We start from the raw sequence: 25,430 nt of genomic DNA on the forward strand, positions 1-25,430 counted from the left end.
ATGACGTCGGTGGGAGAGGAGATATTGTGTGTTTTGGAGAAACACACAAGCAGTGATGTTTGTCGGGTCAGAGTGTTTGTGTTGGAGCGCCTTAGTGCTGCCGCACAGTTCATGTGCAGCCTGTTCCAGAGAGAGATGGAGACACTACACAACACCGAAATTCACACTGCAGGTATGTGTGTGTGTGTGTGTGTGTGTGTGTGTGTGTGTGTGTGTGTGTGTGTGTGTGTGTGTGTGTGTGTGTGTGTGTGTGTGTGTGTGTGTGTGTGTGTGTGTGTGTGTGTGTGTGTGTGCCTCAATTTGCAAGTTGCAACACTAGAATTGTTTATAATGGGATTAATCTAGAGTTGCAATACCCCCCATTGACATCCAACATTGATCCAAATTGCATTTCAGATCTGCTTGTATTAAACATAACTCACCAACATTGCAGCTGTAGAGAAAACTTTAATTATCCTCTTTCAAACTGCAAAGCGTTTGTTTCATAAAAATCCACCGTTATGAGCTACTTTCTGTCAATACATTCTCTGCCGTGGTATTTTTTCCAAGTGTTGGACTTTGGAAGCAGTCGATTTTATTAACAAGTCATGCTGCTGCCTCCACCATTATGTGAAATTTCAAAACGGGTGGTACGCAGGGCCGTTCAGTGACTTCGACATGCGCTTCCAAAAACACACAAAAATGTGTGTGTATGTGTGACATGCTTAATTTCTCATACATGTCCATGTCAAACTATGAATGAATATAGGCCTAATGTGTTTATTTGGCCACGGGCCCCCATCTGAAAATATGTTGTGACATTCAAGTGTTGTGGCTGTGGTAATCAAAGTTTGTGAAATTGTATTCAAGAGTTTCTGAAAATTCTACAAGCTCACAACGTGCCACATTGTGGATCAACTATTTTCAGCCAAAGTATAAAAGTAGTAAACTGATTTTTGCTGGGGACCCCAAGGAACCCCTCAAGGACTCCTGGGCCCAGACCCCGCTTTGAACTGTTGTTGATTTGCATGTCTTGAACTATTTGACTTGCTCTAGGCTCAAAAAGTATGCCTAACCTCCTTTTATTTTATTTAGCCTTTATTTAACAAGTAAAATCACATTGAGACTGTGTCTCTTTTACAAGTGGGAACTGGCCAAGAGGCAGAAATAAGAATTACACTTCAATGGGAGTCATACTATCATCCGAGGTGCGCTGCGGGTCGGGAGAGGGTTGTGGTTAGGTTTAGGTGTCTGCCCCGGGGGAGGTTAGGGTGAGGGAGGAGGTAAGTTGTCGTTCGGACCAATGCGTTCGGACCAATGCTCCGTCGGATGAAAGTACTGCACTCCACTTCAATACCACATCGTCAATGTTACATTTTGAACCAGCAAATACAACATCCATAATACACCTTAAAGTACCTATGCATAAATACAACAAGTCACCTGTCCTACTTTTTAGCAGCAGGGCAAAATACACCATATACACAATCTACACGATCTGAACCGATATAATAAATATATAGGCATGAACATAGGCTAGTACATGTGCCGGTGTTGTATTGTACATCAAAGATGATCCTTTTGAAACTTCTCAAGGGAACTTTCAAAGCCAATATCCTTATAGGCTACATATTATATATTTTAAATGTTTACATGGTAATTAGAAGGTACTCTAGGTATTGCTTATTTCACTGTCCGATACCAAGTTATTGTGTAACATGTTGCTCCATTAGCATGACACCTCATCTAGGTGGAGGAGTGAGCGTTCTAATGGCGACCCGAAAAAAAAAGAAGAACCAATAGAATAACCAACAAATAGTAGCGTTTAGATCTCTACCAACAAAAGGGCAATGAAGCCTCGCTCAAAAAGACTGCAAGCGAATATTGGAGGGGTGAACGACGACGCTATACGTCAGGACAGTCTCATTGAAAAACATATGTATTCTAATAAGATTTCATCATTCACTCTCTCGCATCGCTGGCTGTGCGGACGAGGTAATCCAATATATTACATTTCTGGTGTGAATTGGCACAAAGGACCCCCATAAAAAGACCACCCAAAAAAATCAGATTTATTCCTAGATCAGTGGTTCTCAAACCTTTTCATGTCATGGGACCCCCATAACTCGGTGAGTGTACAAATAGAACCAAATTCACTATAAGGGTCCATTGGTTCCATTTGTACACAGTCAGAGTTACAGACCTGTAATGGTCCATTCGGTTCCATTTGTACACTCTCTGATTATAGACCCGTAACAGTCAATTTGGTTGCATTTGTCCACTCTCAGAGTTACAGACCTGTAAGGGTCTATTTTGTTCCATTTGTTACATTGTCAGAGTTACAAACCTGTAAGGGTGCATTTGGTTATATTTGTTACACTCAGAGTTACAGACCTGTAAGGGTCCATTTGGTCCCTTGATCACACCCTTGTGAGCACTGCTTTAATTAAATACCTAACTAATATAGAGCATATTTGATGACATTTAGGAGCATATCTTTTTTGTTATAGATTATTTTGACATCTGAATTGAATTAAAAAAGAACCGCGGGGTGCAGTACTTAGTTTAGACAAGCCATTGGTCCGACAACGTCAACCTACCTCAAACCCTAACCTAACCATGACCGCAATCACGGAGCAGCGCATGTTAACGCATGTTCCTTAACCTTAATCTGGTTGCCAACCTTAACGCATGTTCGCCAACCTTAATCTGGTCGTTGTTCCGCATGTCAGACTTTTGGCGGGTTGGAAAAGCATACGGACCCTGAACTGCGCACACACGGCACATGCACATGCATGCACAACACATGCACGTTCACATGCACACGTGCATATGTCCTCTTTTTAGTAATTCTGTATATGGTAATCCTAAACCTCAGTGATGTTGCTAAGCTTTCAATATAGTGAGTACCGGAATTTACTTGTGGTCATTTGAATGAGTCCTAATAAAAAGTGTATGTGTTTTTGAGAAATTGCTGTGTTAACCCATTCTGACTAGAGTTCTCATCGGGCCCGAAATTTGAAGCCCTGCATGGCCCGGCCCTAACTGGATGGGCCCAAGGCCCGGCCCGGCCCGGCCCTATTAATTACCGCAATGTTAGACCCGAAAGCCAGAAAAAACTACCATTAGATGGCATAGGCGCATAGGCGCCAATGCCATTCTAGAGTGGTGAGTCAAGAACAGACTTAATTATATTAGCCTACTAATTATAATCGGCGAAATGGAAACTTTCTTTCACAGCATGTCCAATGATAACATTACAGACGGTCAGACAGTCAGGCAGAGACCAATAGACCATAATACACAACGGGCTACTGATTTACTGTGTGTGACTTAACTTCATAGTGTGTTGTACTGTCACTGTGCGTGCCGTGTAGACTGTGGAATGTGAGGCTTGAGCCGTGGGGCTGCGTGCCTGCATCTTAAATGCGATGAGGCGGAGAGCGGACGGGATGCTAATGTTGTTAATGCTTTCTTGCTTTGTTTCCTTTGTCTATTCCTAAACACATGAACTAACACCTCGCTCACCTCCTCCTCCTCCTCTCATCTGGCCAGGCAGGAACGTTCTGTTGTTGTCGACACAGTGCAGGGCAGGCACTTCAATCATCATCATTTTGCAAAATAAACTTTAAAGCCTTTGAGTTTGAATCTTTGTTCTTTCTATCATTAATTTATCATTGATTGACCATTACTATTTGGCTACCATATTTATAAAATATCACACAGCAAACGATTCTTTAACTCCACAATCAAACACTTTATTAAAAATAATAACAGGCAGTTAACAAACCAACATTAATAATCATTGAACACGCACACATATATATATAAATAAAATTGCAGAAACCGAGTTTCTGTTTGCTTAAAAAACAGCAGCAAAAAAAGAAAAGAAAAAATATTAACTATAAACTCGTAGTGCAATAACTAAAGTAAACGGAATAAGAAAACAAATAACAGTTAAAACAGCAGCGATAAAGTGAAACAGTGTCAGTGATTGCAATTGCAATAAATAAAAGGGCTATAGGCAGAAACCGTGTTTCTTGCACACAATAAAAAAAAAAATAGCCAATTTGAACACCTAAAATATAAATACAAAGAGCACTTCAAACTTTAACATTTTAAATAAAAGAAATATATAAAAAACACACAAAGCGCAACACACAGCAACTCGATCTATCCTATTCCTAATGGCCTATTGCGCATGGAGAAATAGAAGTGCGTCGACCGTTTCAGGAGCAAGTCGTGTTCGCCTCTCCTCGATAGTGCGGCCTGCTGCACTGAACACTCTCTCGCTGCTGCTGCTGCTGGCTGGCACACAAAGAATTTGTCTTGCCAACTGAGAGAGTTTTGGATAGGTTTTGCTGTTTGAGTTCCACCAGCCCTGCACATCCTTCTCGTCGCTCATAGTTGGCCTCTGTCTGATGTAGCTCTTCACCTCATCATCTTCCTCTGCGAACACATTCTCCCATGCATCAAATGCAGGACGTGCGCGCTTAGGAGCGGGCGCAGCAGCCGCTGCATCAGATTCATCTTCATCACCACTCGCAATGCCAGCGGCATCCTCCCCCTCCTCCTCCTCAACAACCACCGCTGCTGCTGGCAGACCTGCTGCTAAACGCAACTTCACATACTCGTGCACATTGTCCCTTTCGTGCCTTTCCAGCATGCGCAGCTGGTTGTATTTGGGCCACAGAAAGGTTGCAGCCTTGTGGAGATCATGCAGTATGATTTTCTTGTCCATCCACTCCGCATGGCGCTGACGCACAAAAGCCTGCTGTGCCGTGTCGAGTGGGTCTGGCCGACAATGAGCCTTCAGCTTTGTTGACCACAGACAGACGAGCTGAAGAGTGCAGTATTTGTCCCCCTCCAGCTCGCGCTGTGCGTCCCGAAAGGGCTCGAGGAAGGCCACAAGAAAGGCCAGCATGTCGGGGGCAACTTTATCCACCTTATCAGCCTCGCCACGAGCCTCCATCTTCTCGTGCTGCTCTGTATATATGTCCTGGATAGAACGCAGTGACATATATACAGAGCTGAACCTCGTGTCCACCATCTGCAGCAGGGTCTTGGAAAGAGACGCTTGCAACCCCGACTGCTTGGCATATCTATTGATTAATAATAAAATTATAAGTATTAAAGCATGGACAAATTACAATTGGACATTACGCAAACTATATATGCTTTTATAAATGTGTAGGTTTAGGTTACACATAATTATAACCGACATGACAAAGTATAATAGCCTAATTATAGTATCATAATCGTATCCATCAAAGTGTTATGTATTGTATAGGCCAGGGGTAAACAAAGCTTACCTCACAAGGGCTTTCGCTGCGGTTATTGTTTCCGCTATGTCTGAGGCCTTCTCTTTAAGAGCGTCATCAACGTTCAGCCCATGCTTGAGTACAGTATTCAGAATCCTGGCAGTCAAGTCTGACGTAGGGCTCTAGGGCCTTGACAATGTTCGAGCCCTGGTCAGTGACACAAAAGATTTTGGACAGAGAAAGCGGCTCAAGACCAAATCTCGTCACCAGGATCTTAACGAGCTCTCTCCTGATGTTTTCCCCAGGTTTTTTTTCCTCCAGGGGAAACATCATTGTGGCCAGGTTCTTCCCAACCAAACTAAAATCCTCCGCCACATAATGGCATGTAATGGCCATGTAGTGAAGTTTCCTATAATCATCGGTCCACATGTCGGTTGTCATTCCGACCGTGCCTCCTTTTTTCAAGTGCTTATTTAACTGCGCTATTAAGGCCCCCCTTTTCTCCTCAGCCATGGCCTTGCAGTGCTTTTGGATAGTGTTCGCGCACAGGATAACGGAGCTCGAAGGCACTTTTCCGTGCGTAGCCCTGACGTTTATCAGCTCCTGGGCCAATTCGAGAAAGCCTTCCCCTTCCACAATTAAGAACGGCCTCATGTCCTTTGCGCATAATTTGACGCATTGTTTTGTCACTGCCTGCTTGACCCGCAGAGGGACAGTTTCAGCAATCTTTACAACAAATGCTTTTAAATTAAATTAAAGGCTCCTGGCGCTGGTGCCCCTGGGCAAACTTTTTCAGCATGACGACCCAATGATGATGTCCCAGTCTTCCTGCTGTCATAAGAGAGTAGTGCCTTGCAACTAGTACACTGTGTATTAAGTAACGGGTTGCCTTCTGCGTCCAAGACCAATTTGAAGGTCTTCCACACGTTTGCCTTCCCCTTCTTGTTTTCAATCACAGTGTATTCTCCCGTTTCGATTTTCTTTTTTATCACAATCACATCCATCTTCTTTATTGTAGTACTGCACTCTGTTTTGTTTTTTAGACTGACCTGTTGTTAACCTAGGCTGAGGGGGGGGGGGGGGCTGACACGCCCACAGCCATCGCATACCCTGCCTGCCACCTGATTTATGGCCCTGTTAGGAACCGATCTCCATACTAAAGGTGTTAGATCGTGAATGCATTGTGTGACCTCAGAGGGCTTGTAGATCGAATGGCTATTCGGTGCGCAACACCAGCCTGCAGGAGCCCCAGGCCATTGGCACTCGGCAGGCAGCGTGCGCACGCCTGTCTGTCTGCAGGCACTCTCTCTCTCTCTCACAAAGTGAAAGTGACAAGTGCGCTACTGCGCTTCACTCCACAATAGTAAAAATTAATCGCCAAGATTCAGCAGCGCAACCCTCTTCATAATACATAAATACACAACATTACACAAACAATTATTTTTTTATAATAATAAAAATAAAATAAAAAAATCACAGAAAATCACAGAGCCCGAGGCTTGGCCAGGCCCTACTAATTTGCATATTTTTTGGGCCCGGCCCGGCCCTAAAATGTCGGGCCGGGTCGGGTTCGGGCAGAAAATGAGAACTCTAATTCTGACCTGAGATCAGATTAAAAAAATGTCTTCTATGTCAGTCGCTCTTCGATTTTTCAAAAATAGCAGACCTACAAGCTCGTAGGTCTTGTAGATCTGCTATTTTTCAATAGCAAAAGTACGCCATGATGCTAACAACAAAATGGGTTCCCGCCCAAAATGGGTTAAACCCATATATGTAAGGGATAATGTATGGCTAGGTGGTCGTTGTTGGGAGATAATTCACTAGGGCGATTAACCACCGACACGAAGCGGGGATGGTTCACCCTGAACGGTGTAATGTTAGACGGATTTAGTAATGGGCGATTTTGCTTCATGATTTTTGGGGAACTGAACGTGAAAGTTCTTCAAAATGAAACCTGTGCATCCGGCCAGCACTCAAGCGACTACAGCGCTGGAGACTTTAGTGGCAGCCAATGTGTTAATGTCTTTATGCTATTCCTTCATTGCAGACCAGTGTGCAGAGTCCAGCCTGAAGGTGAAGAGGTTTTGGAGTCTTAAACAGGAACCTGACAACCACCTGGATATCAGTACGTTTCATGCTCTCTCTCTCTCTCTCTCTCTCTCTCTCTCTCTCTCTCTCTCTCTCTCTCTGGCTATTTTTCCTTTTTTATTGTAAGGCTAATAGGCACGATCAAACTGCAATATGCTATATGATTATGTGTTGGTAAATTAGAATGTTTAGGGCAAATGGCATTTTATGAATGGGAATAAACTTATTTGGAAACAGAAAATGTATTTGCAGCAGAAGTTTGTCCATGAAATTATTAAATGGTTTTCTCTCATTCTATATTTTCCTCCTAGACTTGCTGCCCCTGCCTGTGTGTAAAGAGGAGGTTTCCCCTGAACACAAGGAGAAGAGCTCCAGTCTGGTCCAGGAGGAACCACAACCTCCATACATTAAAGAGGAACAGGACGACCTACTTCAAAGACCAGGGGAGGTGATGACATTACTACCAGTGAAAAGTGAAAGTGAATTTAATGATGAAAACAGAGAGACAGAGGCTGTAGACAGGACCTCAACTAAACACATGAAAACACAAGCTAATGTAGTGGACTGTGGAACATCACAACCAACCAGAGATGAGCAGCCCCTCTCTACACACTGTTCTGAATCTGGTCAGTTCGCTGTAAACACACTGGATTCACACAAGGCACAGAATGTGGAAGAACAAACATTGTCGTCAAGTCACTTGCTGTCCCAGGACCAGACAATGTCAACACAAACTCACTCCACAAAGAGCCAAATAGGAAAGAAAGGTTTTGGTTGTACAGGGTGTGGCAAAATGTTTAAAAAAAAGGAACATCTGAAGAGGCACACACTTGTTCATACAGGGGAAAAACCCTTTAGTTGCAAAGTTTGTGTTAGAGGCTTTAGTCAAAGTTATGATCTAAAAACACACATGAGGACTCATACAGGGGAAAAGCCCTTTAGTTGTTCAGATTGCGGTATAGGCTTTGCTACAAAGAGTAATCTGAAGTCACACAAGAGGACTCATACAGGGGAAAAGCCCTTTAGTTGCAAATTTTGTCGTAGAGGCTTTAGTCAAAGTTGTGATCTAAAAACACACATGAGGACTCATACAGGGGAAAAGCCCTTTAGTTGTTCGGATTGTGTTTTAGGCTTTAGCCAAATGACCCATCTGAAATCACACATGAGGACTCATACAGGGGAAAAACCCTTTAGTTGCAAAGTTTGTGGTAAAGGATTTAGTCGAAGTGATGTTTTAAAAATACACATGAGGACTCATACAGGGGAGAAGCCTTTTACTTGTTCAGATTGTGGTAAAGGCTTTGCTAAAACAAGTAATCTGAAAAAACACATGAGGACTCATACAGGGGAAAAGCCCTTTAGTTGTTCAGATTGTGGTAAAGGCTTTAGTCGAAGTGAGGTTTTAAAAAGACACATGAGGACTCATACAGGGGAGAAGCCCTTTACTTGTACAGTTTGTGGTGAAGGCTTTAGTCGAAGTGGTGATCTAAAAACACACATGAGGAAACATACAGGGGAAAAACCCTTTAGTTGCAAAGTTTGTGGTAAAGGATTTAGTCGAAGTGATGTTTTAAAAATACACATGAGGACTCATACAGGGGAAAAGCCCTTTAGTTGTTCAGATTGCGGTATAGGCTTTGCTACAAAGAGTAATCTGAAGTCACACAAGAGGACTCATACAGGGGAAAAGCCCTTTAGTTGCAAATTTTGTCGTAGAGGCTTTAGTCAAAGTTGTGATCTAAAAACACACATGAGGACTCATACAGGGGAAAAGCCCTTTAGTTGTTCAGATTGTGGTTTAGGCTTTAGCCAAATGACCCATCTGAAAGTACACATGAGGACTCATACAGGGGAAAAACCCTTTAGTTGCAAAGTTTGTGGTAAAGGATTTAGTCGAAGTGATGTTTTAAAAATACACATGAGGACTCATACAGGGGAGAAGCCCTTTACTTGTACAGTTTGTGGTAAAGGCTTTAGTCGAAGTGAGGTTTTAAAAAGACACATGAGGACTCATACAGGGGAGAAGCCCTTTAGTTGTTCAGATTGTGGTTTAGGCTTTAGCCAAATGACCCATCTGAAATCACACATGAGGAAACATACAGGTGGAAATTCCTTTAGTTGCTAAGTTTGTGGTAAATGCTTTAGTCAAAGTGGTGTTCTAAAAACACATGAGGACTCATACAGGGAAAATCCCTTTACTTGTACTGTTTGTGGTAAAGGCTTTAGTCTAAGTGTTTAGTTAAAAGCACACATGATTATTCATACAGGGAAAAAACCCTTTAGTTGCAAAATTTGTGGTAAAGGTTATTGTCAAAGTGGTGATCTTTCCTTCGCCCCAAAATCACCTTACTTCGAGCATGGGTTGAACATCACAAGCCTAATATCACCACTCTGTCAGAGACATGACTTTCCGACAGAATTGCCGATAACGAGATTAAACTCACAAATTATATTCTATTTAGGGCCGACAGGGGATCCAAGGGTGGTGGTCTAGTTACATATGTGTCAAATAACTTGGCTTCTGAACTGGTCACACCTGTTGTTGAGCCTTCCCATTTTGAGAGCATCTTTGTAAAAGTAACTCTACATGAAAATAAATCTATTATAATAGGAAATATTTACAGACCTCCCCCTGCACCTGCTGATTCATTCAACTGTTTGGCCTCTACTATAAATTATATTAACAATAAAAAGGAATCAATAATAATGGGAGATACCACCAAAATTAATTAAAATCAGACAATACAAAAAAATGAATATTGATCAATTTATTAATGACTTGATTTTGATAAACTGGGATAGGTATCAACTAATACCAGATGTTCATAATGCCTGGGATTTTCTATACTCTGAATTTAATAAAGTCATAGATAAACATGCTCCTCATAAAATGACAAGAGTGAAGTGAAGACATCTCCCTTGGATCACATCTGAACTCATACGTCTATTTAGACAGAGAGACAATGCCTGGGCGTCATTTCGCAGGACCAAACAGCCTGATGACTGGGAGAAGTACAGACAACTGAGGAATAAAAGCAAAACTTTGACTAGAAATGCAGAATCTAATTATAAGGAATCGCAACAGCGTGACTTTAAAAATCCAAAACAATTCTGGAGCAAAGTAAAATCCCTAACAAAACCTCATCCTCAAATCAATTAAAAGTGAATAATGTGATATTACATAATCCGCAGCTAATTGCTCAAGCTTTCAATCAACACTTCTCCTCAGTTTGTCCTCCACCAACACCTGACCTGACTTTTACATTTAATAACTTACAGACAAACAGTTCCTTCTCCTTTAGGAAAATAACACCAACTCAGGTCTATGATGCAATCAATGATTTAAAGGAGAGCAGTGGACCTGGGTTAGACAATATTGAAACTAAATTTCTCAAATTAGCACCTCATATTCTTATGTACCCCCTTTGCGATCTTTTCATCATGTCACTAACCACCTGTCAGATACCTGCTGTATGGAAATGTGCTCGTGTCACTCCCTTGCACAAAGGAGGCGATGCACTTGAACCCAACAATTATAGACCCATCTCAATTATCTGTTCAATTGCAAATACTTCTGAAAAGCTTATCTATAACCAATTATCACACTACCTTAACATGAACAATATCTTATCACCCTATCAATCTGGATTTTGGTCAAATTATTCCACAACTACTGCTTTACTGAAACTTACAAGTGATATTACATCAGCATCCGCCAATAAAAAATTAACTGGAGCAATCTTCATTGACCTTTCCAAGGCTTTTGATTTGGTAGACCACTACCTCCTTTTAGACAAATTGTACTCTGTTGTTTTATCTCGTAATGCCTTGCTATGGTTCAATTCATATCTTCATAATAGAAAGCAATGTGTAGTTATACAAGGTTGTAAATCTGATCTGACAGTTCAGGAACGAGGCGTGCCTCAAGGCTCATCCCTTGGACCACTTCTATTCACTATTTATCAATGATCTGCCTTCAATCTGTTATGCATGTAATGTTCAACTCTATGCCGATGATACTGTACTTTACACCTCCAAATCCACTATACCAGAGATTGAATCAGCCCTACAATCAGACTTTAACACTTTACAAAACTGGCTAGCAGCCAATAAACTGCAACTCAACAAAAACAAATATTTCACAATGGTCTTTGGTACACGTCAAAATATTAAATCTAAATCTTTAAATCACTCCTGTTCTATTACCAGCCTGGATGGTACTCCATTGCAAGGAGTTGAACACACAAAATATTTGGGCATGTGGCTTGACTCTCATTTAAATGTCCACAAATTGACCACATTATAAGAAAAGAATTTCAGCATTGGTGTACTCTATCGATCTAGAAACTGCTTCTCGTTCTCTGTCAGAAAAAGACTAGTTCTACAACTTATCTTACCCATATTTGATTATTCTGATGTCGTATATCAAACCGCATCCAAATCCAATTTGAACAGTCTCAATATAGTTTTCAATAAACTCTGCAGATTTATCCTAGGTTGTCCTTTTACAACTCACCATTGCACTATGTATGATAATCTTGAATTGCCCTCTCTCACTGTAAGAAGACAGCTTCATTGGACCCAGTTTATTTTTAAATGTATACACTTCAACTACCCACAATATCTTAAACAGTTTCTAGTATCATCCACTACCAATTTGCAGTTGAGGCACTCCGCCCAACCCTATATTTTTCTGTTCCAACAGTCTCCAATGCATTGGGTAGGAAAGCATTTGTATTTAAAGCCCCCTCTGATTGGAACAATTTACCAACACATATTCGAACCATCTCATCCTTTAATATGTTAAAAAATGCAGTGTCTTCCTATTTTACAACCTCATGTACATGCCCATGACCATCTCACTCCATTTGATCTATTACCTATTTATTCATTACTTAATATTACCTAATATTACTTACTTACTTACTTACTTAAGGGCAGTCCATACTCTCTCCGACCACCAAACTTTTCGTCGGAAAGATCAGACTTTAATTTTTTCTCCGAAGTAGAGTTCGGAGAGTCACAACATATGGGAGTGCAGCTTTCAGAACAAAAATTCGGAGGAATGCATTTCAGAAGTTGCGAGTGACGTCATGTTGTAGGGGCTTTCCGACGAAAAGTTTGGTGGTCGGAGAGAGTATGGACTGCCCTTTGCTCCTCTTGTTCCCCATGGGACATAAGGTTTCAACAGGATTGCTCATTGTAGTTTTTTACTTTTATTACTATATTACCATACGCTCATGCAAACAATGACTCTACAGTCAATACGATCAACTTAATGTTTCTCTTTACCAAAAGTTCTCCAATGCTGAAAACCAAATGAAATGTATCTTAATGCTGACCTATAGTGACAGTGGTACTGACGGAACAACTTTTCCATCTTGTTGCTATTCTGCTTGTCTAGTTCAATACCCTGTTTTGTGTTTTGTAACCGTTTGTTTTGTGTTTTGTTTTTGTTTTGTTTTCCTTTTTATTTTTCTGTTAATTACCTTGTATTGATTGTATGCTTGTGGACCCTCTCGAAAACGAGATATTGTATCTCAAGGGGTATTCCAAATAAATAATTTCAATATATATAAAACACATGACTCATACAGGGGAAAAGCCCTTTAGTTGCAAAGTTTGTCGTAAAGGCTTTAGTCATAGGGCCCTTCAGAAATCACACATGAGGACTCACATGGAAAAATCCCTTGAATTGCAAAGTTTGTGGTAAAGAATGTAGTCAAAAGGGTCAACTGAAATCACTATGTAGACACATGCAGGTAAAAAGCCCTAAAACAGACCCTTTAGCTGCAGTGTGGCAAATGCTTTGGTCAAAATGCAAATGTGAAGATAATGAGGATTGATACCATATTTGGTTGCATACTTATTTAAATTCTACTTACCATTATTTTGTAGCTAAGTAGAAATGTTTTTCTTTCTTTGAAATGTCAGTTTTGGTGTGCTTGCTTTTTAAAATAAAGCTTTCACTGTTACATGTTTTGTTTCGGTGTGTATATATATTAGTGGTGGGCATAGATGAACTGTTTTAATCTAGATTAATCTCACTGCAATCATGGAGTTAATCTAGATTAAAATGGCTCATTTAAACTCTGCCGAAGGCATTCAAAATATGTGTGCGCTACCTAAATAATGACCATAAGTAAGTCTTTGAGAACGGGTTTCTCAGGCCAGGTGGTCCATTAGACCAGGAGCCCTAATTATGGATACCGTATATATATATTACTAAATAGTAGCCCGGGCTGTTAATATGCAAAATCGATTCGGACCCCGGGCATTTATAAGAAATCAGGCCGTTATTTGCAGTAGGTCGTTATTTATTTTTCCACTGGCCTGCACCGGGCCATTATTTGGTTACAGTTCCTGTCGAGCATGTTTTTTAGTCCACAATTAAAAGGTATGTTAAACATAGTCATACATATTTTTTGTATTTATTATTGAGAATATGGGAGTTTATAGCCAGCTCCTGCTGCTTAATTGATTTGACCCAGATTCGTGCAAACAGACTTGCATGATGTAATTAGTGATTTGGTAGCACAGCTGTGTACAATTCCAATATTAGCTATATTTTAAAAGGCTGTCATATAGGCAGCCTACTCTTAATATATTCTTTCAAATGAGGTTTGGCTTTATAGATCAAAAATACATGTGCTCAGTTTTCTTTAATTTATACATTTTCAACTATTTTAATTAAGGTTGCACACAAGAGTGAAATTAACGCCTGGGAAAATCCCTAATTGAGTGTACCAATCCACACGTATGCAATATAGGCTGCATGGCATCTCTCTCCATATCATTTGATGAAGGCACATACAAAAACGTGATTTGTACACCCAATGAAAATATACACTTCACGGAGTATAGACTATAGACCACTTGGAAATATAACGATGTCTTGAGGATTGCCTGAGTATGGCACGAGTTAAATCTCAACTTTTTGCGGGGACACGCCATGCGCTGACGACTTTGTGATGGTGGTGTTCTGTACTTGTGAAGACCTCTGCTTGGATTTGAGTGCGCTCACCGAAAGTGTAAGATCTGCAAGCTCACAACTTGCTGCGGACGCAATTAACACTTGGAGCTTGTAGATACACAAAATGACAGACATTTCACAGAATATATACCACTTTGAATTAAAACAATCGTGCATAGACTGAGTATGGCACGACATAAACTATAGATTTATTTTGGGGATGTGGAGGACTGGTGTTGCGCTGTTGTGAGGTGGTGAGGCCACGGTGAGAATGGGAGATCTGCGCAAAGTGTCTTATTCATGGTGTTTTGAATAAAAGAAAACACCTTTGGAGCAAACCTGTGTGTGGACTCTCTTCTCTTCACTGTACTTACCTTAGTCCAGCACCAGACAGGAACTTGATGTGCGCGAGCCACCTGCCTTTTATACTAGATCTGCAAAGTCAACACGCTGTGTATATATAATATAAATTAAGCTGACTAAGTTTGTAAATAACGGCCCATGGGCGGTTATACGGACGAGGGCGAGTTGCAGACCCAGCTCCCAGACCCAACTTTGAGAATAGATTATCAGCGATATATTTTTTAGCACGCGATAAGTCTTGCGTTAACGCAGCACGTTAACGCCGATAACGGCCCAGCAGTAATCATTTTACAGCCTATAAACCGTGTAATTAAACTATTACTAAAGGGTACATCATAGGAGTATACATTTTACAGCTATACACACCTTGTACTTACTGTAGGTAGAGTAAGTGATATATTTTGGTTAAAACAAAGTATTTTGTTAAAGGTTAAATCACTATATTCTGATAGTAATCATGTATATGCATTTGTTCAGTAACGGGGGTCTCCCTGTCTCTCCAGCTCTTCAATAAACATAAAATACATTTTCAGGCAGGTGAAAAAATTGCAACCAATCAGGAGAGAGTACCCATTTATCAGCTTAGATTTGATAGCGTTCCACTTCCACATGCGTGTGTGCTACTTGTATCTATATGCGTCTGGGGTTGTCTATGAACTTCTCAATGAGCAATCTGTCATCTCCAAAACTAGAGGCCGCCTCCTGAGATGAGAACCGAAAACCTTCCCTGAACACACACACACACACACACACACACACACACAGATATGAGACATGACAAAACATGAAAGTGTAATACAATGGAATCGAAAGAAGAAAGAGAGAGGAGTAATAGAAAACAGAAAAACAGTCAGTACCTCGTCTCTTCATCGTTCCAGGAAATCCTCATTCCTTTCCCGACTCCTCCTGCAGACGGCTTGATCATCACTGGGTAACCTAGCATCACAACAACCAAATGCCATTATTGGTTAGGCCTACCTAGCAAAATACAGCAACAAAAAAACCAACTCATCAGTGTAAACGCAAACCATCATTCAGTTACCTTCACACTGAGGTATCTGAAATCAGCGTCTCTGTACTGTGAACGGTGTTGAAAAGCGGACAAGCTAAAGAAGTCAAGGCAAACGATCTATTAACAATCTATCAGCTCTTGTGTTTCAAATCAAGGAACCTCTGCTCAGCCATAGTAAAAAATAAAACGTGATATGACCCCAATTTGTCTCAGTCAAAGTGAGACAAACTTGAAAAATAACAGGGTGCTTCAGTTTGGTTTTTTGTACCTATGTTTTAGAGGGCTACATCTGGCTGTCGGAAATTAGTACGTAAATTATGTCATATGGCAGACAAGTCTTAACCTGACTCCGCCAGATGGTGGCAGTAATTCTTCCTCCTCCTGCTTTCCATCTGGACTCTCTCGGACAGAGACAATGCACTCCAAAGCATTTCTGATCGGAGCGATACGCGGCCATATGCGGCCGCTAGAGGCGGGATCAACGCGAGACTGGTGACATTGAAGCGCTGCCACAGCGCACATGTAAACACAACCTAACAAGACTACAACTCAAAGTTAGTATGGAGATTTTTGTCCCGCTGCTTCCAGTTCATCGTTTCTGCTTGAGAGACCAGTTGCAGGTAGGAAGATCGAGTGAGGTTGTGAACTCAATACTGCCGCAATCTCAGGTTAGCCAAGTCTATGGATTTTAGAGCACTTTAAACAGAGTATGTTGTTCGTTTAAAGAAGTGAGGCGCTCCTCACGTCACACAAGTGTGATTTTTGAGGGCCACTAGCCCCTCCTATGCCCAGCTTTGTGTGCATTGTACCACAGAAATTATTTGATTTGATGATAAGAGCGCCCCTCACTTCACACAAGTTTGATTTTTGTATCTGTTTTGATTTCCTTGGGTAACGTAATGTACTCTACTAGAAGCTCGCTCACGTCACACGTCTTTGTGTCAAAGCGATCTGGGGCGATTACACAGACACACACACACTCGCATAGGCCTACAGCGATTTATCTTTGGCCACTGACCGTGATTTTTCCGTGCCGGGCAGTTTGTGTGGGTATCGCATCACGGAAAGGGAAACTGCAAAGCTGGGTTGAAACGGGGTGGACACGTTATTATGGATCTCGGTCTGGGAAAGCCCCGCTGTGATTGGCCAGTAGTCGAGGACCCACAAAGTTGTGTTGAAAAACGCTGAAGTCAGTGACTTATCACGGCCACAAAGCACAGGCTGAAACGGCACTGCTGCATACTCTCCGCTGTGCTCAATGCGCACACAAAAATGCATTGTGGGCGTGGAATTAAGAGGTAATATAAGATTGTTACTTGTTTTTATGTTGTTGTTTTATTTTTATTTTTTTGGGTTAGGAACCCAATAAATAACTCCCTGCTTGGCACTCAATGGTTGGGTTGGTGTAAGTATCAAGCTGGCAACAGGGAATATAGCCAATCTGTGTTTTTGTTTTACTCTTACTGTACATTAGTAGTGTGATTGGTTTTAATATTTCCCAATCAACACTAATCAGGGTATGGAGCCTGTAAGAGACTCAGCAGGGGCCTCTGTCTGTCTGTATGTCTGTGCGCATGTGTTTTGATTTCTGTTTCCTGGCTAAATATTCTAGACTAGAGGACACCACATTTCACACATTGAGGAACTACATAATGCTGCCTGTAACACGCACGCACGCACACACACACACACACACACACACACACACACACACACACACACACACACACACACACACACACACACACACACACACACACACACTTTATATTATACTATTATATTAGCCAATTTAGTCGTTGTGCTCATAACACATTTCTCTGTTGCCACTGCTATTGTACAGTAACTTGCTCAACTGCCAATAGGGAGCCCCCACCGGGAGGATGCAGTGCCTCCATCCTATTCCTCAAATTCAACAAACTCACCGTCCCAGGCCAGCCCACAGGAGTCGGTAGGACAGTGACAAAGATGGCCCTCTCTCTGCCTGCATGCGGGCTTCCCTCCCCATAATGGCCAATTGTATTTGTATAAATGCTCAGCCAAGCCAGATGCAAAGTGTCCTGTTTAGACATGTGTTTACAAGTGTCAACAATGAAGCCCTACAACTGAATTCTAATGTACTAGAATTCAATAAATTGTTCCACGATAGTCTCTGACCAGGTAAAAGTGAGTAGGCCTATGCTTTCTGGCAAAATGACTTAAATAGATAAAGGAGGTAAAGGTAAATCTTTAACCCATCTCTTTCCCTGGCTTTCAATGATTATAATAATTAACCTGTGTAATATTTGTATTGCTTTGATGTTGTTTTTCTATTCATCTGTGTTGATTGTATGCTTTTTTATGATATTGTACAGCACTTTGGTTGACCTTCTGGTCTTTGTTTCTAGAAATAAAGTTTGATTTGATTTGAAGGTATAGATACAGGACAGAGTACCACCACATATTTTTTTATAGGAGTCGAAAACAAATCCTGTTTGTTTTCCAAGAGAAAGAGCTGTCCAGACTCCAAAAAAAACAACATTTGTTGCACTGATTAAAGTGATTATTTTCACAGTTCATATGCCACACACATACCCAGACTGAAGAGAGTGTCAATTAGCCCTCTATTGCGTGTGACAGCATGGACTTTCATTGCCACATACAGAGTTTCACGGTTACGGTGACGTACTGTACCTGATGACTTTTCTGCTCGTGTATGTTTGACACTGAAAACCAACAGCTGTGAGATTGAAAGAGCAGCGGTAGAAGTTCCTTTTTCCAGAAGCTGAGTCTGGTGTTTGATGTTGGCCCCATCCAGGATCATGTTCACCAAGGCCAAAAGAGACTTCCGCCGTCTCTGCAGTTTGGTTTGATTGTATCTTACTCGACAGGACTTGTGCCACTGTGCACTGTTGGTCATCAATGTGGCTTCTATGCCATTCCCTTCATCCAGCCTAGCCCTTCTGATTGGGGCTGGGTGAAAGAAGAATTGGGATGGCAGCCACTGTGGTCCACCCTTCCAGAAGCCTCACAGAGCTGCTATGAACTGATACATTGTGGTTGCAAGAAAGGGTGCACGAAGTGATGCAAGTGCAAAAAGTCTGCCCTCAAGTGTAGCCTACTGCCCTTTGTTCATGCTCAGGAGACTGTTAGGCCTCTCTAATAATGTCATTGCATGGTAGACACTCTTTACTGCAAATAGGATATGTTAAGAAGAGATGTCAAATGCTCAATCCAATTGAACACAAATGGTTGAAGATCCGATTTTTGTGTCTGTGTTTATGTGAGGTGTTTGTGTGACCTAATGACCCATGAAACCCAATTGACATATCTTCTACTGTTAGTTTAACCTACTAAAGCAATTTGATGATGACTAGTGGGTTCCAGAACTCTTCTTATTGATATACTGTCTTTGTGCCTGCAAAAAAGGGAAAAATGCATGTTTTTGACAACCCGATATGTGTACAGCCTCTAACGAGTTACAGACATCAACTCAGAAGTGGTTCCACGTCTGAAAACAAACTTCATAGTATATAGATACACTGTAGAAAGTTTCATGCTTTAGTCATGAAATGCACAATAGGCCTACCTTCCATATGATGAGCTTAACTGCCGCACTACTATCTGCCTTTTATGAAGAAAAAATCTGACTGAAGTGAGTGGTACTGTACTGTACTGTTTACTGTCCAAGCTCTCCTCCCTGGCCTCTGTCAGTGTGTTAGGCTGCACAACAGTGACACTTGGTGGTGACAATATGCTATTTCCTTGCCCGGACACAGACACACACACACACACACACACACACACACACACACACACACATAGCTGTCTATAGGAGTGGTTGCACAACTCAAAAAGAGCACTGCTTAGATCACTTTTTCTGCTGAAAAATGTTCCACCTACCTCCAGACGTGATGTGAGGTGATTAGCGGTGATTATGGGAACTTACATTCAGTCACTCTCCACACTGATGAAGACTGGATAGCCCGTTTGTCCCCTGTTCAAAATGCAAGAATAAAATTTTTGAATGTTTTGAACGGGTAACACACCTGAAGTCAGAGCGCGGTGGTCACCTCCATGTTTCAAATGAATATCCCCCGTCGAATAATGTTATACTTCATCATACAAGAGTCACTCTTGTATGATGAAGTACATTATGAAGAGTGTCACACAACAGTTGTGAAAATAGCGCAGATATACAAGCTCATACTACTGTACATTGCTTGATTTGTTGTGAGCTCATGTAGATCTGCTATTTTCACTTTTTCAAACTTAAATATTAATAACAATGGAATAGTTTTGGACATACAAGGTTTCCACCCGACAGCAACGATATACATAGACTATATGTTTCCATCGATGGCTTTATTTTAACATGTCACATAAGTTCACACATTCTCTCCAGTCATTTGTCTGATCTATCTAAATCTATCAGCGACTGCTACACACCTCCTCCACCAGGGGGCGAAAGGGCCATGATTCTCTCTCTCCCTACCTGTCACCAGGCTGGATTGTCCTGTTTTTAAACGTAGCAGCCATCAGATCTACAAGCTCACAGCGCGGCGCGATGTGACGCGCTGTGAGCTTGTAGATCTGCTCTTGTAGTGTGGGACTCCCACACTACAAGAGCAGATCTACAAGCTCACAGAACGAGAAACTTCCTCATTCCTCCCACAGTGGGAGGAATGAGGAAGTTTCTTGTTCCCTTCAGTCCCAAACTGTCAGAAGATCATTTTGACTGATCTTTTTCCTCTGCTCTCGAGCTCTTTGCTCTGCTCAACAAGCTACAGGTTAGGTATATAAAAGCTACTTTATGGTTATGCTATAGTATAGGCCTATGTTTGTAAAGGAGTTAAATTGTCTCTTAAAGGAGGAAAAACAAGTCAAATGGAGTCTGTACGGCTGGAGATAAATGGACACATGACGTCGGTGGGAGAGGAGATATTGTGTGTTTTGGAGAAACACACAAGCAGTGATGTTTGTCGGGTCAGAGTGTTTGTGTTGGAGCGCCTTAGTGCTGCCGCACAGTTCATGTGCAGCCTGTTCCAGAGAGAGATGGAGACACTACACAACACCGAAATTCACACAGCAGGTATGTGTGTTGATGTTACGTGTGAGTGTGTGTGTGTGTGTGTGTGTGTGTGTGTGTGTGTGTGTGTGTGTGTGTGTGTGTGTGTGTGAGAGAGAGAGAGAGAGCCGCAATTTGCAAGTTGCAACACTAGAATTGTTTATAATGGGATTAATCTAGATTGCAATACCCCCCATTGACATCCAACATTGATCCAAATTGCATTTCAGATCTGCTTGTATTAAACATAACTCACCAACATTGCAGCTGTAGAGAGAACTTTAATGATCCTCTTTCAAACTGCAAAGCGTTTGTTTCATAAAAATCCACCGTTATGATCTACTTTCTGTCAATAAATTCTCTGCCGTGATATTTTTTCCAAGTGTTGGACTTTGGAAGCAGTCGATTTTATTAACATGCTACTGCCGCCTCCATTATGTGAAAATTCAAAACAGGTGTCCCCGCAGGTGGTCATGCCTATGTTCCCTCAGCCCTATGTTCTCCCATTCCAAAACAGACCCTATGTTCCCTCAGCCCTATGTTCCCTCAATCTGATAAGTGCAAGTGTAATAAATGTAATAGTGTAATAAGTATATTAGTGTAATAGTGTAATAAGTATAATAGTGTAATAAGTGTAATACAGACAGCATTTTTCCCAATGAAATTAGCTGACAGCTTGTCTCGTCTCGTCATAACAATAGGTTCATAATAATTGCTAAAATTAATTAACTTATAATTATATCGGTCGGCCTCATGGTGGCGCTATAACAGCCCACTTTACGTTTTGGCTTATAACTCTTGAACCATAGGTTCGTTGTCATCACGCATCTAAATCAAGGAAGCAGGCACAGCTGCAATTCATCTCAATGTCTCTGAGCATTTTATCTGGTGCACGGTCTGGGGAGAACCTGTTAAGAGAATACCAGCACTCACGGAACTGTCCTTTAAAGGAACTTTATTGTTTCCATAGGTTTTTAATATGAGCATTTCCCAGCGTATAATTTTTCAGTGTTCCTTGTATATATATTTTTTACCTTCCTTGTCTGGTTAAATTTGGTAATGTGTAAAAAGGCTGAGTCACACTTGTTCACAGCACACACCTGACAAAAGACCATTGATATGAAATATTGAGACTGTACATGACCAAGACATCTCCCTTCAGGAAGGGTATATGGGTATTTGTGATATGGAGTGCCGGAGCTAAAGGAAACCCTATTACTAAAGTACGGCTTTCCCTGTGGATTGTGGAGGCCATCCAACTGGCTTATGCCAGTACAGGGTTGCAGCCTCCTGAAGGCCTGAGGACACAGGATGCTGCCATACCCTGCATGGAGCAGGGTATGGCAAAATTCTATAACCTGGCAAAATTCTATAACCTGGACGTGGCAGAGCTTGCTATGCCTCACATAGTCCTCCTGGGTGTCGCCTCTAGACGAGGCAGGTCGCGTACATAGACTTTTAGGTTCGGGTAACTTATGTGAGTTGACCCTGGTACCTAGGGCATAGGGCATACCCCGGAGCATTTAGGACGTGGACCAGGACTGTCAGCTCAGTTAGCCCTTGCAGCGTATAAGGCATATAAAGTTTCACATGGCGAGTATACGTGCATTTATACCCTCGGGCAAGAGGGCATGTACTGTGTCATGGCGCAAAGGGCCCATTCATAGTCGAATGAAACTGTATGCCTGTGGCCACGGATTGCCACGGACATGCAAAACAAGTGATCAATGATATTACCAGAACACAAATTTAGCCTACAGTACTAATTGACTCTTGACATGTCATAGTGTCTACTCTATTCCACTGCGCTACACATTTTAAAATAAGTCATTTATCAAAACGTATTTTTGGGGAAAAGCCAATCTACAAGCTCACAACACATTACGGCATGTTGTGACCTTGTAGATCAGCAATTGTCCTTTCTTCTTAGCCTATATAAATGACATGCCCAAAATTGGGATGTCAGGGTTAAAGTAGTTAGCTATATAGTTAGCCAACTTACCCAGCAAGACTGGGAAGTTATCCACTGTATACTGGCAGGTGGCCGTCCTGAGACAGGCATTATATGTGGCACAATGCATGGTCCAAGTATATTCCATGTTTGGGATTTCAATAAATGGGTCTGAAACAGTAAGTAGGCTACAGTTGCAGTCCGGGAAAGAGACACTTAGCTGCACAGGTGAATAGGTGCGCAGTATACTTCATATTATTATTGCAGATGGCCTTTCAGAGGACAGAGTTACTTGGGGACATGATAATTGAGGAGACAGGATGCTCTACAAGCTAAACTAGTTTTGTGTTTGTCAACGTAGCTTAAATAGTTGTGGTGTCAATTAAGGTGTGGTACTGTACTGCTTGTTGAGTGTTATTATGATTTAGTTGTAATTGTAATTTGACACTTTGAAACACTTTCTAACTATTTACTTGTCCAGTTCTGCCCTCTTTAACAATTATGTCATGCCATGTTCTTTTCCAATGTGGTCATACAGTTGACTCGACTCACACATACCATGACAAATGTGGTACCGATATTGCATACAATACCACAAATCTCCTGCAACATATTAATGAGCATGTCACCCTGACACTATATATTTAAAATTGTGAATATTTATATACCGGTATATATATATATATATATATATATATATATATACGGACATACGAACAACGTTCACTGGAGTACACTGTGTTGTTGTGGCGCATTTGCTAAACAAAGTACAGATAGACTAGACGCCAGTAGTGTCATTGCTGTAACTTGGTATCTGTAATGTATTCTGTTGCTGCAGGGTGAACTATGGGTAGCATTATAGTATAATTGATGCCCCCACCCCAAATCACCACCAGCCCCCACTGGAGGGAACATAGGGTCTGTTTTGGAATGAGGGAACATAGGGCTGAGGGAACTTGGGTACGGAAGTGTGTGTGTGTGTGTGTGTGTGTGTGTGTGTGTGTGTGTGTGTGTGTGTGTGTGTGTGTGTGTGTGTGTGTGTGTGTGTGTGTGTGTGTGTGTGAGACATGCTTAATTTCTCATACATGTCCATGTCAAACTATGAATGAATAGGCCTAATGTGTTTATTTGGCCACGGGCCCCCATCTGAAAATATGTTGTGACATTCAAGTGTTAGATCTACAAGCTCACAAAGTGACATTGTGGATCAACTATTTTCAGCCAAAGTATAAAAGTAGTAAGCTGATTTTTGCTGGGGACCCCAAGGAACCCCCTCAAGGACTCCTTGGGGTCCTCAGACCCCGCTTTGAAAACCACTGTTGTTGATTTGCATGTCTTGAACTATTTGACTTGCTCTAGCCTCAAAAAGTATGCCTAACATCCTTTTATGTTATTTAACCTTTATTTAACCAGTAAAATCACATTGAGACTGCGTCTCTTTTACAAGTGGGAACTGGCCAAGAGGCAGAAATAAAAATTACACTTCAATACCACATCGTCAATGTTACATTTTCAACCAGCAAATACAACATCCATAATACACCTTAAAGTACCTATGCATAAATACAACAAGTCACCTGTCCTACTTTTTAGCAGCAGGGCAAAATGCACCATATACACAATCTACACGATCTGAACCGATATAATAAATATATAGGCATGAACATAGGCTAGTACATGTGCCGGTGTTGTATTGTACATCAAAGATGATCCTTTTGAAACTTCTCAAGGGAACTTTCAAAGCCAATATCCTTATACATATTATATATTTGAATGTTTACATGGTAATTAGAAGGTTATTGTGTAACATCTTGCTCCATTAGCATGACACCTCATCTAGGTGGAGGAGTGAGCGTTCTGATGGCGACCCGGGGAAAAAAAGAAGAACCAATAGAATAACCAACAAATAGTAGCATTTAGATCTCTACAATGAAGCCTCGCTCAAAAAGACTGCAAGCGAATATTGGAGGGGTGAACGACGTCGCTATACGTCAGGACAGTCTCATTGAAAAACATATGTATTCTAATAAGATTTCATCATTCACTCTCTCACATCGCTGGCAGTGCGGACGAGGTAATCCAATATATTACATTTCTGGTGTGAATTGGCACAAAGGACCCCCATAAAAAGACCACCCAAAAAATCAGATTTATTCCTAGATCAGTGGTTCTCAAACCTTTTCATGTCATGGGACCCCCATAACCCGGTGAGCGTACAAATAGAACCAAATTCACTATAAGGGTTCATTGGTTCCATTTGTACACAGTCAGAGTTACAGACCTGTAATGGTCCATTCGGTTCCATTTGTACACAGTCAGAGTTACAGACCTGTAATGGTCCATTCGGTTCCATTTGTACACAGTCAGAGTTACAGACCTGTAATGGTCCATTCGGTTCCATGTGCACTCTGATTATAGACCCGTAACAGTCAACGTCAACGTCCACTCTCAGAGTTACAGACCTGTAAGGGTCCATTTGGTCCCTTGATCACACCCTTGAGAGCACTGCTTAAATTAAATACCTAACTAATAGAGAGCATTATTTGATGACATTTAGGAGCATATCTTTTTAGTTATAGATTATTTTGACATCTGAATTGAATTAAAAAAGAACCGTGGGTGCAGTACTTAGCATGGAAAAGCATACAGACCCCGAACCGCGCGCACACACGACACATGCATGCACAACACATGCACGTTCACATGCACACGTGCATATGTCCTCTTTTTAGTAATTCTGTATATGGTAATCCTAC

At 41.4% G+C, this 25,430-nt stretch overlaps 3 protein-coding genes across 4 annotated transcripts in view; all 3 read left to right on the plus strand.

The window, feature by feature from the left end:
* LOC310860834 (uncharacterized protein) lies at positions 1 to 7,922 on the plus strand (the record flags this gene model as incomplete). Its single annotated transcript, XM_083768024.1, has 4 exons — positions 1 to 172; positions 7,288 to 7,365; positions 7,640 to 7,776; positions 7,917 to 7,922. 4 exons carry the CDS (start codon positions 1 to 3, stop codon positions 7,920 to 7,922), a joined length of 393 nt encoding a protein of 130 aa, XP_083624150.1.
* Positions 1 to 25,430, plus strand: part of LOC310860072 (uncharacterized protein) — a gene marked incomplete at its 3' end in the record, with an annotated part of 50,463 nt that overhangs the window by 7,702 nt on the left and 17,331 nt on the right. The window lies entirely within an intron of this gene.
* LOC310860714 (uncharacterized protein) overlaps positions 7,903 to 25,430 on the plus strand; it is a 22,231-nt gene continuing 4,703 nt past the window's right edge. Inside the window, exons 1-2 of one of the 2 annotated variants that reach the window (XM_083767826.1) lie at positions 7,903 to 9,631; positions 12,962 to 13,193. In XM_083767826.1, the coding sequence (XP_083623952.1) occupies positions 8,050 to 9,453 (1,404 nt within the window). In that variant the 5' untranslated portion in view covers positions 7,903 to 8,049 and the 3' untranslated portion in view covers positions 9,454 to 9,631; positions 12,962 to 13,193. Of the gene's footprint in view, positions 9,632 to 12,961; positions 13,194 to 25,430 lie in introns of those variants that run through there. The other variant, XM_083767825.1, reaches the window with a different exon arrangement.

Source organism: Protomyctophum parallelum (assembly GCF_964188405.1).
Source record: "Protomyctophum parallelum genome assembly, chromosome: 6".
NCBI lineage: Eukaryota > Metazoa > Chordata > Actinopteri > Myctophiformes > Myctophidae > Protomyctophum > Protomyctophum parallelum.